This window comes from Heterocephalus glaber, unplaced genomic scaffold (assembly GCF_053883595.1).
Source record: "Heterocephalus glaber isolate CG9 unplaced genomic scaffold, H.glaber_assembly_v1.0 deba00001587, whole genome shotgun sequence".
Taxonomy (NCBI): Eukaryota; Metazoa; Chordata; class Mammalia; order Rodentia; family Bathyergidae; genus Heterocephalus; species Heterocephalus glaber.
This window is the reverse complement of record NW_028258365.1, coordinates 4513495-4530332: the sequence shown is the minus strand read 5'-3', so window position 1 is coordinate 4530332 and position 16838 is coordinate 4513495. Positions and strand designations below refer to the sequence as shown.

Here is a 16838-nt window from a genome sequence, read left to right as displayed (position 1 = left end):
TACAGCAGAAAGTGAGCAGTGGGTGAGCAAGGGAAGCTTCATCTATTCACATACATCCCATCACTCACATTACCACCTGAGCTCTGCCTCCTGTCAGATCGGTAGCAGCATTGGATTCTCATAGGAGTGAAAACCCTACTGTGAATTGCACATGAAGGAGATCTAGATTGTATGTTCCTTATGAAACTAACGCCTGATGATCTGAGGTGGAGCTGAGGCGGTGATGCAAGCACTGAGAAATATTATTATGTATCTCAAACATATACTGATTTTTAAAAAAGGAACATAGTATTTCCTCTTTTGGTCCACAGAAAAATTGTTTTCCATGAAACCAGTCCCTGGTGCCAAAAATGTTGGGAACTTCACATGGGCCTCCAGAAGAAACCAAAAGTAAAAGAACCTTTCCCAACAGCACCTTAGGACCTGTGAACAAAATCACAAGATAAAGGGTGCCCTTGAAAGGACAGGCTCCACCCTAAGGAGCCACATCAATCACAAATATTCACAATAACACCAGTCAACATCCTTATAGCATTCCTTCAGAATAAAAGAGTCTCACACAAAATGGGCTTTATTCTGTGAGTAGTGGCAATTAACCAAACATGAAAACGCCCAGAAAAAAAGCCATGAGGTAAGTGTGGTAACTCACAGGAACCAAGGGACCCATCTTTCTTCCCCATCCAAAGTCTGGGTACTCTTGGGTTATCAATCAAAACTCACTCTTCTTTATGAGGTAGTAGATCTCCCACTCATAATTTCTTCTTTAGGCTGAATCTGCAAAACAGGGAAATGTTAATCCTGCTCACAATGGGACTTGAAAAATGGAAAAGGAAAACCAATTGTGTCCCCTTGGGATTCCTTTGCAATACAGTTAAGCCTTAGGTAATCCTTAGTTTTCAGTAGAATTGTAAACTTGAAGCAGAGAATTGACTTCAATTCACACCTCAAAATTAATTTCCCTACACCAATCCCTACTGATGCCCTACTCATTTAGTAAGAATATCTGATTATATATAATGTTTTCCAATCACAAGGGACATTGCAGTTGAGGTGAAGCCTGGGTCAGACACAAACGAAGCAGCAATGATGACATATCATTCAGCATCTCATAAAAGGTTGAACTAGATGATGTGGAGACCCCTCTCCATCTAACATAACATTTAATAAATAAGACTATGACTCCTTCTAGACAAAAAAGGCAATTTTTTGAAGCAGAAGTCAATGCAAGGTAAAATCTACAAGAGAATTATAATAAAAAATGACTCCTCAATGTTTTTTAAGTCATGATAGGCTTGAGAGGGGAAAAAAATGACTAAGAATATTTTCTTGCCTATTTTAGAGTTTGAGAGGTCTGAATTCTTTTTTCCTGCTTATTGAAGCTAAGTCACCACGCTTAGAGGATCTGAGTCATCTTGAGAGCAGCTTAACTATACCTTCCCAACCTGTGTGTAGGTACTGTTCAGATGAGTTAGGAGACAGCTAAATGGGGGTACAGCAGTGCTGCCCTACTCACCCTTCATCTCCCAACAGCCCCTTCCATTTCCTATCACTCCTCCTCGTGACTAGGGCAAGGGTAACTGCTGAGCTCTCTGCCTACCACTTTTCAAATGTTTCCTACGGAAGAGTAGATGCTTTAGCAGGCATGAAAGTCCTTTAGTTTTAGCGTAATTAAAGAATGTGCTAAATAATCGTCTTCCACCAACTTACTTAAAAAGACCCATCCCAAGAACTCTGAGTTCATTAGTAAGGCTAGCTCCCAGCCCTTCCACTGGTCGCAATGGGCTACCTGTTTAGACACACAAGGAAGAAGCTGACCTGTCTCCATCGTCAGACAAGTAAAGCAGAGAGGATACACTGGGCTGGGATCCTCCGACCTGAATATTGAGCTCCACCCAAACCATCACAGAAAGCTAAGTATCTTTCAGCTCTTAAAGCTATCTAGATAGTGAGATGCCATCACTCAACTCAGTGTTTCAATTCTTGTTTCTATTTTAACTGCAGTTCCTGGTTAGCAGTCCACAGATCTGTCAGTATACATTACAAAGGACCATGGAGCCCCTGTCCCTTTCTGTCTCCCTTCAAAGCAGAATTCTGTTAGAATGTTCTTCAAGCAATAATTTTGACCAGCATTCATAGATAACAAAAATCTTTATTACCTATATGTCTTTCTACCTTTTTATCTCTATTACCAATCGAATCTATCTCCTTTTAATATCTATTTACCTATATACCTACAAATATACATATATACATATCTATTTATCTATCTCTATTATCTATCTAGTCTCTATCATCTATCATCTATCAATCTTTATCTATCTATTCTCTGAGCTCTTGCTAAAAACAGAGACCATAGAACAGGGCTTATGTTCAATCATTTATTTTAGAAATCAATCCTAGGATTAAAAGTGAGAAACCAGTAAGAGCGGAACACGTAAGAAAGGAAAGCCAATCCCAGGTGCACTGGTGAGCTAGTTGTTGCTGTAGACAACTGAGATGAAACATTTCCAGGGCCCTGGGGAGGAGCTGTGTAAACCTCACAATAGACAGCCTGAGAGACAGAAGAAAGAGGGTGGAGTCAACCCAGAGGTGTTCACTCTCTTACACTTCCAGGTGGCAGAGAAGCCATGGTGCAGACTGCATGAGGGACTTGGTACAGCCAAAGTGAGATGCTGTCAATTATACTTCTCTACAGCTGGTTGGCATAGCAAGGCTGCAGTAAGAAGGTGCATTTGTGAGCTGGGGAACAAGAGGTGTGCACTATAATTAGTGCATTGTCATGAGTGCTGCCATCACTGTAGTCTCCACTATGCACTCAATCTCCTCCTCCTGAGGATCCTTCACTCCTGAGAAGGAGGCAGAGCCAGGTGTTGGATCCTAATGCAAAGAAATAGAAAAGCTAGCACAGGAGAAGCAGGAAGCGTTTCTCTCATCCATATGGCAGGGGCTCTATTTTTTTTTAAAGATCCTCTCTTATTTAGTTTTGTTTATGTTGTTGTGTGGATTTCTTTGTCTTCTGCAGTGCTGGGGATTAAACCCAGGGCCTTGGACATGCTAGAATGAGCTTCACCCCTAGCCCTGGAGTTTGTTTCTGGATTTCTCTAATGAAATGGAGCTCTCCTAGGACTCTGGAAAAGCCACTTGACAGGAAAGTGGGCTGCCTTCTGCCGTGGGCAGCCTCCTTGCCCTGGACGAGCTACAGGAGAACCCAGCTGGAGTCAAGGAAGCAAAGCCATCACCCAGAATCCCAATGCCAGCCTCAAGCCCAAGCAAGAGGACCCAGGTGACTCTCACAGTTCCCAACTCACTATGAACTGGAGTCCAACAGGGGGCATGTCTCAGCTAGGAATAAAAGACTGCGTTTGCCTGGTGGTTTTTTTCTGTGCATATAACTCGTAAAATATCTAGGGCTGAACAGGGAATATCTGCCCTTCATGGGAAACAGCTAATTGAAAATGTAAATATTTAGAATATGGGTCTTCTTTGTCTCTTTCCATTTCTTTTTTGCTCTCTCTCTCTTTCCATTTCTAACACACACAACTGATAAGTCCTTTTATTAATAGAATATTGAAATAAACATAGACTGATATATGGTCACATAAGGACATAGAATATATATATATACACACACATATATATAAAGAATGCATACAGTATATACCTAACATAGTTATAAATATAATAAATATGTATGCACATGAGCATCCAGAAGGAAAGCCATCAATTTTATTATTTTAGGATTCATATTGCAAGACAATATTTTTCATTCTTCCCTTGAGCTGCTGAAAATAAAAACAGGTTGATGAAAGAGACTAACATATGAAAAGAATAATTAAGGGTCAAAGAAATCTCATTAATCAGAATATGCCCTTGCCCATCTTTCCTACAATTAAATAAATGGGCATAGCATTGGGTCATAATCATGCTATCAGTCAAGGTTCCATCACTTTATGGCATCAAGACAATAGACACAGCCACAGAAGCAGCTAAATATGTACGAGCCTCTGTTACATGGAGAGGCCATGTGTCTTTTTAAATGAGCAGAATAAGAATTTCCTGCTGATGAAGGACTTACTTGAGAATTTGGCTTGTTTGCCTGTGAATAGGAAACTAAATATGTACGTGCATGATTTTGCATCACAAGATTATGTGTTAAGGGATGAGCCCCTAATGTTACCCAGAATCCGTTGCCTCCTCATTACTCTCCATATCTTTTCTTCACAACTGAAAGTGTCCATCTCCCTGGAAACTATTCTAAAGTGAGTCCAAGTCTGCCTTCCCAACGTCTTCTTTCCCCTAGACTCCCCATCTCCTCTAAACTTGACTCGTGTCTCCCGCTTCTTTCCATTTGTTATTTCATGAACAACAAATATGTAGAAAGTTGTGTGCTAGCACTTGGCAAGAAATGGAGATGGCTAAGATGTATTTCCTAGCTTTAAAGAATTACCAACCAATAGAAGTGTATGAGTAAATGTGTTCTAATACTGGTAAAACTATACACATATTCTTACGGAAATAATGAATAGAGATACTAACTCTTATCAGCGTGGAAGGAAGATTTCTAGAAGATGTAGTATGGAAAGTATAATCTAAAGACTGAGTAGGACTTTTGCAGGCAATAAAAGTGGGGAGAGCATTCCAGATTGAGAGAACAGCTTGAGCAAAGGCAAGAAGGTGAGAAATTGCTTGGTGGATTCCATTGCGCTGGAAGATTACAATGAAACCAAAGTCAGTTTGTATAGAGCTTCAGCTCCCTTGTCAAGGAGACTGAACTCTACCCTGTTTCTATCGAAACTTCTCTTAAAAAAAAAAAGCTAATAAAAAAGAGGAGAATGGTACGATCAGACCTCTGTTTTAGGAAGTTAATTCTAGTAGCAGTAAAAAAGGAAAACTGAAGACAGAGATGAGGGCTGTTAACAATATCCGAAACTGAAATCATGGTTTCCTCCCTCAAAACTACCCCTTACCACGAATTTTTAACTCCAATAAAGGTGCACACATCCTCCATATTACCCAAGCTATGAAATTTGGAATAAGCTTTGCCTCCTATCTCTCATTCCTTTTTGTCTTCCCTCTCTCTTTGAACAGCAAATCCATGAGTCCTGACTTTTTTCCATTCAGGCAATTGAATGTGGGGTGGTTTACCACTAAGCTATATCCCTTTTTATTTTTTATTTTGAGGCAAGGTTTCACTAAGTCATTAAGTTTTCCAGGCTGAGCTTGAACTTGGGATCCTCCTTCTTCAGTTCACAACCCAGCTGAATCCTTTTTATTTGCTAAATATTTTTCCTCTATCAAGTTTTTTCCCACTCTTAAAACTCTGGAGAAGATCCTTAGCATCCTTACCAGGTGTATCACAATAGTTTCCTGTCTGAATAGGACATTCTTGTGCAGAAAGACTGAAAAAAAATCATTCTAGAGCTCAGAAGAAAGCTCATGATCAGACTTGTAAATGGAAAGTTGACATCTGAAGATAGTGTAGAGGACAATAACACCATGGTAGCAACTACAGTGACCACAACCACAAAAGAACCAAAGATAGAACCCACACTTCAGTGGGAGACAAGGAGGAGGAAGAGGTGGCAAGACTGGAGAATGAGAAGAAACCACCAGAGAAGTCTAGACAAGCACAGCATTGACAGAGAATCCAGGGATAGATAGATTTTCCTGTGAAAGCACATGCAAGGATGAGCAGAGTGAGGTTGAATCTCAGTCTTTACCAGTGTGATAGTTCTTGGGATTTGGGGGAATGTTTGCTGCAGATTGGAAATGGAAACCAAATTCCCATAGGCTAAAGAATGAGCAGTGAGAAGCTGGTGAGAAGGATCGAAGTCTGTCCTTGTATTAAGTTCAGTAGTGAGAGAAATGTTAATGCATCTCTAGTTCTTGCCAAAAGTTGCCAAATCTTCCCTTCTCTTCCAACCTTTTCCCACTCCCCACTTCATATTCCTTCAAAGAGGAGAAAAACAAGCTGCTGGGATACTAATCTCCAACTACTCACCACACCGATTTTCCATATCTCCTTGACATAAATTCATCCTTTGCTGTACTGGCAGTCCATCCTCATACTGTCCTGCTATTGCTGTCTGCCAGGACCAGTCTCTGTTAGCCAAAGACAACATTGGGAACCAAAGCTGCATGGGTGAACTTTATACCACTCTTCCTAAACACAAGACCCCAGCCAAGTAAAAAGAAATCAAGGGATGAAAAGTCACTTGATCCCTCACCCTCCTCCCATGGTCAGAATTATAAAATAAAGATTCCAATCTAGAAAAATAAAGGCTTAGAAGAGAATGTGATAGCCCTCTATAAACATGATGGATACAGCCAGAAAGCCCAGGCTCAGTCAGGATATTAGAGCTAACAGCCAAGCCTTGGAGCTTAAAAGAGGTTGGCTCTCTTGTCCATATCATTGTGACTAACTGTCCCTTTCTGAGGCATTGAAAAGCCAACCTTTGAGGAGAGGAGTGGATCTCAACTGCTTCTTGGCTGGATGCCACTTCAGAAGACAGAATTCGGTTACTGTGATAGTTAATCTTCAATTTGATTGGCTTGAGAGAAGCCTAGGACTTAGTAAAGCTCACTTCCGCGTGTGCCTGGGCGGGTCATAAAAGTGTAACCTTGGGGACTATGTCTTGTCTCTGGCTCCTTCCTCTCTGCTTCCTGCTGACATGAACTAAGCCTCTTTGCTCCATCACATCCTTCCGCCGTGATGTTTCTACCTTGGAGCCAGCTGACCATGGACTAAATCCTCTGAAAATGTGATCCAAAATAAACCTCTCCTTTAAGATGCAGGTGTCAGATATTTGGTCCCAGCAATGGGAAAGCCGACCGACACAGTTGCACTGCCCGTGCTTGCTGCCCCCTTCACCAACAGAAAAAAATAACCCTCATCATACAGAGTGAAGAAAGGTACTTGGTTCTGAGATAGAAATGAAATAAATTGCTTTTTATTAAATACCATGAGAAAATTATCAATTTATGCCATAAACACAAATATAAACATTATCATATTTATTCTGAAAGAGACCATCTGGCAGCGCCTCGCAGACGACACTTCGAGAAGCAGAGCGTATGTGTCGCCATGGCGGGCTCTTCCATTAAGGCAGAAAATCCAGAGGAAGCGAAAATTTAAGGGTTTTGAGGAGAGTACTTTGCCGTAATGACATCTGCTAGATATTTGTCACATGTTCTCTAGAGGCGGGCCTGTTTTTACAAATGCGGTTTTATGAAAACTAAATTTCTGAAACAAGCGATGGATTTCACAGTCCCTCTTTTCAAAAATGGATTCTTTCTTTGGGCACCTAATTCTAAAAGAAGATTCACACACAAATACACAGAGCATTAATTGCTTAGCATAAAGGATGAGAAGGGGGGGATGAGTGAGCAGCTACAATTAACTATAGATTAACCCCAAAATGGAAAATACAGGATCCTGAAATTATAAAGTAAATGCATGGCTCTTTTTTGTGAAATGTCACATTTTTGCAGAAAGGAAGAAATAATTATAATTTGGAAAGCATTCCCCTCTCTCTGGAGATGGATAAAGCACTAGTTAGATACAAACTTGCATCCAACTTAAAGAAGCGGTCTGACTCCCCTGAGGATCTAGGTGAAGAGTCGTAATCCAGCTGCCCTCTGTTGTCAGCACACCTCGAACACTTGCTTAGAGATGCTATTGTTAGCTGAACATCAGTTCTATGTCAGCCCTTTCCCAATCTCCCTCCTCTTCCAATGGGTGGTCCTAGAAAATCTATAGAACAAATTCCTCAGTCCAGAATAGTAAGTTTCTGGAGGCTAGGTCAACAGAACTTGACCTTGACAGTCTTTATAGTTCTTGTAATTTCACTCACACCTTGGTCTCACTCCAAACCATTAGACACCCACCCACCAAAGTAGAATTGCTAGGTATAGAGTCGTTCAACAAAGGCCACATGAAACACCAGACTGCATCAATAGGATGCACTGCTTCCTACTCACCCAGGCAGAGGCTATGAATGACTCAAATCCTAGTGCAAATAGCAGCATCTGACAACTAGGAGCTCTGGATGGGTCAAGGGTGATGGGGCTGCAGCCACTAAATCTCCAATTACCTGTTAACCTGGTCAGTAATTCAGATTACACAGGTTGCATCTGTTCACTGTCTCATCAAATCAAACACTTTAATGTGTGTATCACAAGTGGAAGGGGAAAAGCCCTAGAGCAGAGCCCCCTATGGCATGCGTGTTATTATGTTTTCCTTTTGAGATGAAAGATGTTAATATCTGAGTTGTTTTTTCTAAACTAAAACTTCAGCATTCAGGTTTGATTGCAGGGTTGGCACTTTGTGATAAACAAATGGGTTTGGGGCTGGAGTTTGGCACTTGGTCTCTAAAAGATTTGCCATCACCACCCTAGAGCAATCCAAATCCTTAGGAGAATTTGGACCCTTGGTTATTATTTGTACATTGCTTATATTTTTAAAAGTTTGACAATAATTCTTCATAGTTAAAAAGGCAATACATGAATGTGATAAAATAAAATCCAGTTAAATAACTGCATTTTAGGAAGAGTAAGAAGAAGAATGCCTTGATAGTATTTTTGCAGCTTCTGCCTTCATTTGCTTGTAGTTTGTAACAATTAATTGTGATACATCCACCTTGATTAGATTAAGAAACAGCCAGCAGGTTAGTAAAGCACACTTTTGAGTGTGCCTGGGTGGGTCACGGAGGCATGGTTTTAGGTACTCTATAGGGTTCCTGACACTGTTTCTTTGCTCTGCTTCCCAGCCACCATGAACTAAGCAACATTGCTCTGCCACAAGTTTCAGCCACTGTATTTCTGCCTTGGAACCAGGTTACCATGGACTGAATCCCCTAAAACCATGGTCAAAATTAAATTTTTATGTTATGGGTGTCAGGTATTGTGTCTCACCAACAGGAAAGGTAAACAATCCAAAGATGCTCCTGTTGATTATTATCAGTTTGTGTTTGAGCCTTTCCCAAATCTTACCCCTCTATGCCATATACCAACTCCAATGGGCAACCTAGAGATTCCACAGAGCAAATTCCTCTGTTTAGAGCAGTGAATTTATGGGGAGGGTAGCAGGACTTCACATGCCAGATCTTATCCTGAATCCTGAACTGCTTGAACACTGTGCTTTTTTTCTGTCCAAATCTATTATCTACTTACAACAACTCATCCAGACAAAGTAGATTATTGAATGAGCGAAGAAAATTATTTGGCTATGCTTCTTATAAACACTAGCCACGAAAGAGATTATATTTGTGTGTGTATAATATGTTAATGTTCAAGTTAATTAATATACATATGCTCATTAATTCAAGTCTTAGTATTCCATGAAACATCAAAGAAGGCAGTTCATTTTTAATGTACCTCCAAAGTTCTTAAAACCCTTCTTTAGAAATTGTCTTCTTACCAAACTAACAAGGATCCCCCTAAGCTTTACCCCTCTCCCTTTCTCTGTAACCCCATAAAACTTCTCCCGACACTCAGGCGTACAGGTCCTTGCCTCTCTTCCTCAGCACTTGATTTTTTGTACACATGTGCAGTACATAATGATTACATTTACCATGGGCAATTCTAACATGTACATAACCCATCTCAATCCTTTTTGTTTCCCTCCCTGCTAACTCCCTCCAACTGTTGGTGCCTCTTCTCATATGCAAAAGCTCTATTTTATTTTTTTATTCTTCTTCCATTCTATTTTTCCCCAACTCTTTCCCTCCCTTTCCTCCCCGCTCCCTCTGTTTCTTGTTCCCCCATCATTTGAAAAAGATCTCCCTACTTCTTATTTAATCTATCTTCTATTTTATGGTCTCTATATATAGATAAATAGATAGATTTTTTAGTTTCTCATATAAGAGAAACCATGCAATATTTAAACTTGTGTGTCTAACTTATTTCATTTAATATTATGGTCTCAAAGTGCATCCATTTACCTATGAATGCCTCACGTTTATCATTCTTTATGGTAGAATAGTACTCTGTTGTGTATAAAAACCATATTTTCTTTATCCATTCATCTCTTAGTGGGCATATAGGCCATTTCCTAGTTTTCCTCATCTGTTCATCTGGTGATGGGCATGCAGACCATTTTCAAGCTCAGCACTTTATTATATACCTCAACTTAACCTTCCTGGTTTCTTCCTCTCTACCCTACATCTAAAGAAAGACCTAAGTCCTCAGACTGAAAGAGCCTGTCAGTCGCAGAGGGAATAAACCTTAAAAATAAGTTTACACATAGTGATATAAAAATAAAACTCCTGAGCATCAAGGTGAAAAGGCAATCTTACAAGGTAAAATAAGATTCAGAGAGGGGCTGGGGATTTAACTCAGTGGTGCCGCTCCCTGCCTCACAGGTGCAAGGTCCTGAGTTTGATCCCTGGTACCAAAAATACCCCAAGAAGATTCAGAGAGATGCCCTACAAATGATGAAATTCAGATCGACAGGAGACTGCTCATCAACCTCAGCAGTTTCAAGAAAACAACTTCACAATAGCTTAGAAGGGCTCGGGAAGAATAAAGTCAAACTTAGAGTTCCTAACAAGCCAAACCAACACTCAGACAGAGTTCAAAATGAATTCTCACATAAGCTGCCAAGAAAATGTATTGCTCTTGAATAGAGAAAATTGTTAAGAACGTAAGAAAAACCTATCAGAGGATGTATACCAGCAACGAGAAAAATGAACCCCAAAGTCAATTATAGGCTATAAGCAGAAAAGAGAATGTAGTATTTGTGCCTTATTTTTATAACTAGAAAGTACTCTTTCTCCAACAGTTGAGTAGAAAGAAAGGTAGGAAAACACAGTTTAATCTTACCTTTGCATAATATGTCATTATTGTTTACAAAATGCTTTCAGATAGTAGCCAGAATGATAGAACCAACAAAAATATGATTTAAGAGGGAAAGTATTAGGAAAAGTATCAATTACAATAAAACGTGGAAATGCAATGCCTGAGTCTAACCGTATGCTCTGTACTTCTTACCATGGAAGTTGACTGCCTTCTAACAATGTCAGTAGGTCCGAGGAGGGTGATACAGATGAAATTTAGTAGGCTGCCTTTCTTACTCTCCCTGTCAAGCTGGACTAGGTTATGGATTGTAGACAAGCAGGTGAATTGAGGTACAATCAATATTTCAGATCAGCTGATACTCTCAAAGGGAACTCATGAGATGTCTAGGCTATGAAGTTTGTGGTCTAGAGGATGTTTGCTGTCAGGGTATAGTAGCAGGGCTACCACTCTGCCCAGCAGGCCTTCTAATGAAAGATCTCAGGCTCCACAAAGGCTGCTGTAGAGAAATTCATGGTGCTATTGCTTATGTCATATGCCATGAATTTAAGGCTTGGAATCTCTCACTTGAACTTTTTTATGCCATCCCTGGTGCATAAAAGCAGCTGCCAAAAAGCAGACATTTCCTTGTCTCTAAAAATAAAATGCTGGCAACATTTCATGCCACCGTGCCAAAACCTGGTCCTTCCTAGGATAAACAATAGGTAACCAAGCCCATCGTCGGCAAATACCGAGTCCCAAAGTCGGCCTGCGTTAGCCTGAAATGCCAAGGTCAGGGCATGTGCAGCTAAAACCCAGCAGGCGGGGAGGAGACCCTCCTCCACAGCTGATGGAGGACAGCTGCTGCCCCAGCCTGGGGCCAGGTGTGGCTGGGAGAGCACAGCCTCAGGTTACACCAGAGACCTTGGCCCAGCTGAGGTCACAGAGCCCTACCAGGTCCTCCCCCAGAGCAACTGAAGGACTGGGCAGAGAGCTCCATGGAAGGAAAGCGTCTCCTAAGCACCTATTCATGCTCATCTCTCAGCTTTGCTCACTACCTTTCAAAATCCCTCTCGCCCAGCCAAAGGGCCCTCACCTGCAGACTGCAGACGCATGCGCAACAAAACCACCTTAATAAACGATGGGCCGGGGATTTAGCTCAGTGGTCTTGCTGCCAGGTGTGCAAGCACAAGGACCCAAGTTCGATCCCCCCGCCCCCGTACCAAAAAATAAACGAAACTAAAATAAACTAAAATAAAATAAACAAATGCTAGGATCACAGTCACTGTTCTCATTCTAATTGTCTCCCAGTTTCTCACATACTTCTACAGCACATGTTCAAGGCCCTGCACCCCAGTCACTCGGGATCAAATCTTCCCCAGATCATAAACTTGACTTTTTGCTGGTTTGGGGACTTAAGAGGGTGTTAGGAGAGCAGCGGGCCTAAATATAGCAAATATTTGCAGGCATAATCACTCTATAAACAAGCTTCAGTGCAATAGAGTGCAGGGTCAACCCAGATGATGGGTGTCACTCACCCGAGTGTCACATCATAAAACTGAATGAGCCCATTCTCCTGCAGAACCAGGTGATGCCAAGCTATACATATTTATGAAGTCATCATTCCTAAAAGACTTCACTTTGCCAGGTAAAAATCTTTAATAAAAAAGTTAAGTAGAGCTTTTCTGGCAAGTACAGAATAATAACCATTGCTTTTTGGTATATATTCTATGGAAAGGAAAAGAAAAACAGTAAGAAAGAAAAGGAAAAGCAACTCCGGTTCCACAAGCCTCCTGTGTATGGAGATCTCATTTGTGCTAGACCGGGTTCATTCTCATTCAAAAAGTGACAGGCAACTCTGAGCAGGACCATCAGTCCTGTCTTTTCCTCCCAGGCCTGTGTCATGAAGGGAGCAGCCAGATCCTGGGCACCCAGGTTCAGGCTCCTGCCACCAGTCCTGCTGGGAGAAATCAGCTTCTTACCACTAGGAACCTGTCTCTTAGTAACAGGGAAAGCACACCTCGCCCCATTATTATGCTCACTCGAAAAAAAATTCTCAGAATGTGAGGCTGTCTCTCTGTGTGTTTATGCAAAGTACAGGGCTCTAGCTCTTCCGTGCTCCCGCTGACTGCCTCAGGAATGGCACCCAGAAGCCCCACCAGCATCAGACAAGCTCTTCCTCTGCTGTGTGCATTGCTGCAAAGAACAAGCACCTCTCTCCTCCGGGCACTGCAGTCCCGTGACCCGGGACTCCCAAACCATTGTCCCTACTACAATACATGCTAATTTTCCATCACTTTGCAGCTTACATGTTATTCATCTCCTAAATGCGCCAAAACCCTTTCCCAATTCCACGGAGCCTGCTCCTTTCCCTGGATGGCCTTTTGCCCTGGTCTCTTCCCCTCCTAGCCTCAGGGTTGGCCTCTGCTCCACCAGACGCCTCTGGCTCTCACAGGGAAAAGTTGACGAGCCTTTGGCGCTGGTCTCTGGGAAGTCTCGTTCCGAAAAGAACAAGACCTCTGGCTTTGTGAAGTGAGTCACGGACTGCCTCCACTCTCCCAGCCGGGAGGCCCGGGCTGCCATGTATGGTGTGTGCTCCGTGCCATCCACCTCTCAGTGTCAGGCCACTCACTGCCAGGACAGCCTGAGTCATAAAACTCAGCACATTCCTCGGGCGCTGGATCGTTTTTCCTTGTTATTACTTTGCTTTTGTTTTACGCAGCACCTGGTTTCATTTTAAAAACCCAAATAAAATCACAGGGCTGTGGCGGGGATAGGAGAATAGGAAGAAAAGCAAAGGAAAAGAAAGGAGTGAAACATAGGTTAGGGGGAGGGAAGAAAGGGGTAGAACTCCCCCCAAAAGTCAGGACCCAGGGCGGGGACAAAGAGGGACATGCAGGCAATAGGCTGGAAAGAGAACGAGTGAATTCAGTGTGACAGAAAGGCCAGATCTCCTGCCACCCATTCCTTACATGAGGCTGGGTTTCCTCAATAAAACGGCAGGCTTGTCTTTGATAAATTCTAAGGCACTTTCCAGGTCTCTGGCTCTGTAATTCCATAAACCTGCCTGTTCCCTTTTTCTTGGGAACCCTAACCCATGTGTGAACAACTATTTCCCACAAGCTAACACTCATGTGGGTTTGATTTTTCCATGGGGGACAGACACGGGAGAAGGTACAGGTAGATCCAGCCATACTCACTCTCCCGAGTGTGTTGAATGTCTGTGGCCAGGATATTTCTGTAAATTTATGTTGATTTTTAGAATTAAAACAGCATTCTAACAAGCTCAGCTCCTGGAGGAACGAATAACCATCACCAAGCAGAACTGTATTTCCTTGGAGTCCTGAGACATAGTAATTACAGCCTCAGACCAGGAGCCTTAGGTATTAAACTCGGAATTTAAGCCCGGCCTTCACCTCCTTTTGCCTGGAGTCTGAACCAAGCTGGCCAGGGCAAAAATCCTGGAGGTGCCGGAGCCGCTCCAGGGCCGCATTCTCGATGCACCGTGCTGGCGAGTTTAATGGAGACCATATGCCGAGTTCCTGGGAATCAGACCAGATGGCTCCCGGGGAGTGTATTTTAGCTCAACCTGCGGCTAAGGGACAAAAGTGATCATCAGGGGGCGGGGGAAGGTACAGTGAGAGCGGCGGTGCGACTTTTAATTACTGTTCTCGTCAACAGAAATCATAAATTGCAATCTTGGTAAGTGGGAGTCAGTGGGAGCAGGCGGCGCTCCGGAGGAGAGTGGACCGGGAGGAGAAAGCTGCTCCGTGAACCAGGCTCGGCTCTGCCCCTCCCCGGGGCAGCAGCGCCCGGGGCCCCAGGCTGACCGGCTCCGCGGCGAGACCCTGCCCGCGTCGGGATCCGCGCGGCCAGCCCCGCCCGCAGCTCCGCCTCGCAGCGCGCTCGGCCCCGGCGGGGACGCGCGCGGGCGCCGGGGGCAGGGGCTCTGCGCGAAGGCTGGAGGGGTCGCCGCGGGGCCGAAGCCGGGGGCGGGGGCGGGACGCCGTGGGGCGGGGATCGCGCTGTGGAGGGCGCCGTGGGGCAGAATCGGGAGGGCGGAGCCCGATCGTGGGCCAGGGGCAGCGGGCGGGGACAGGGGAGGGGGAAGGCCTCGGGCCGTGGCCTGCGGAGGGGCGGGCGGCCCAGGCTCGGTCGCCTCCGCCCTCCTGCAGTCGGAGCCCCTTGGCCTCCTGGCGGCGGCGGCTTGCGCGCCGGAAAACCTGGCCGCGGAAGGCTCCGGCTTTCCTGGGCGAGGGCGTGAATACAAAATAACCTTTCTCGCCGCCCTGCGCCCTTCCCGGGCTCCCTCCGGCGAAGGGCGGCTGGCTCGGCTCGAGACTGGAGCCCACAGGGGTCCGGACCTCAGCACCATAGTACTTAACTTTAAAGAAACTTTAATGATTATTACGCTAACTTTGGTCCCTGTCCTCCAGTACACACACGCACACACACACACAGTGCCCAGCCTGCCAAGGTCCAGACGCAGCCCACGGTCCGCCTCTTACCTCACAGTCGTTTATCAGGCAAACTCTGGGCCTCCAGGCGGTGGCTTCGTTTTCCAAGTCAGGAAAGTAACGATAACAGTCCTCCCCGACCATAATCGGAATATTGATCGGCTTCTGAGTCTTCGGATGAACCGACTTTACTTATAGAATCCCATTGTCCCTGAAACTGGAGGAAAAATGGCCCGATTGTCAACACCCGCTCATCCGCAAAGGTCACTTTCTCCGCAGAATTGGGAATTAAATTGCCTTTCAAACCAGACAGCATTCTTGAGCGGGAGTTGGGATTGTTTCGGCGTTTCTGTCCATCCTTTCTGACCTTCCTATTACTATGTTGTGCCTCTGTCAGAAGATCAGATCAATAAACAGGGCGGGGGTCGCTAATCTCCCTCTTCCCGGAGCCTTTTAATCATCCTTTAGCGCTAAGAACCCCTCCTCTTGCTGCCCTTTCCACCATTTCTCTAAATCGGATATTCCTGGTTGTGAATTCTCTACTTTCCACTTTTACATCATGAACATCTTCAAGTTAGGACCCGGGGATGTAAGTATCTACAGGATGGTTACCAAAGGCACCAAGCTGATATAAAGAGGAAGAATATTGCTGATGGCTGAACATTTTATTCGTTCCCTACTTGTTACTAACGCTTTGTTCTCTTTCCCCTAAGATACACAGCACCTGTTTTAAAAATACTAAGATTTTCCTTGTCTCAGAAAAGTCATGATTTATTTGCAGTCTAAGTTTTCTCAGATGAATGCCCCATATTGCTTCGGGGTGTGTGTGTGTACTTTGAGTCTGTCACTGCATCACACAACAAGAGTAGGATGTAATATCCCTTACTTGGGATGAGTGGATGACTTGAGAGAAGCTACTGTGAGTAGAGAAGATTTACCCTAGGGGAGGGACCAGCACCTTGCAGAGGAAGAGAACTGTTCTTTGGAACAGCTGTGCAGACTGGCAGGACAGTGGCCATGGCCTGGCATCAGGACACTCCAGGTAGCTAGCAAGAGGGATTGATTTATTTAACAATAGTTAATGATTCTCCCACGCAACTCCCAGGAGTCCAGCTAGCAATAAATATACTTTCAGGAAACAATCTATCCTTCCTAAAAGCAATCACCAAGCCCATTGAAGGGAGGCCCACACAGTGTAACTTCCAGTGGATGACAGTTTCAAATGTTCCCAAATCAAGTCCTGGCATGGCACTGCCTTCCTGTGCTTGAAGTGTTCTGTAGGAAAGGGATCAGGTCCTTTCTAGGAGGGTACCATTAAACTGGGACCCAAGCTGGGCCATCAATCCTGTACCCTTAGCTAAATTTATTGGATTCCCTCATTGGCGCCATAGACCAGCATTTTTAAAGCAATATGTGCATTTAACTGGTGGTTTCTGTGATAATGTTAGCTGATACTTGAATATTTTTTAACGGTCAGGTTTTTTTTTTTTAACATACATAACTAGCATACCAAACCCATGATGTTGCAAATACAATTACTTAAGGTGAGTCTGATTTTTTTAAAGTCAATTTAAAGAGCAATCTTAATAAGCAGAAGTCACAGGATAG

General features: G+C 43.7%; 1 protein-coding gene and 1 long non-coding RNA gene across 2 annotated transcripts in view; one reads left to right on the top strand and one right to left on the bottom strand.

Moving 5' to 3' along the window:
• Window positions 1-553: 553 nt before the first annotated feature.
• The window catches only part of CUNH4orf51 (chromosome unknown C4orf51 homolog), a 40747-nt gene continuing 24462 nt past the window's right edge, over window positions 554-16838 (bottom strand). Inside the window, 2 exon segments of the mRNA XM_087193348.1 lie at window positions 554-774; window positions 15282-15447. Of these exon segments, the coding sequence (XP_087049474.1) occupies window positions 15340-15447 (108 nt within the window). The 3' untranslated portion in view covers window positions 554-774; window positions 15282-15339.
• LOC147823374 (uncharacterized) overlaps window positions 13440-16838 on the top strand; it is a 28648-nt gene continuing 25249 nt past the window's right edge. Inside the window, exon 1 of the long non-coding RNA XR_015443967.1 lies at window positions 13440-14475. This is a non-coding gene — a long non-coding RNA (uncharacterized LOC147823374). The remainder of the gene's footprint in view (window positions 14476-16838) is intronic.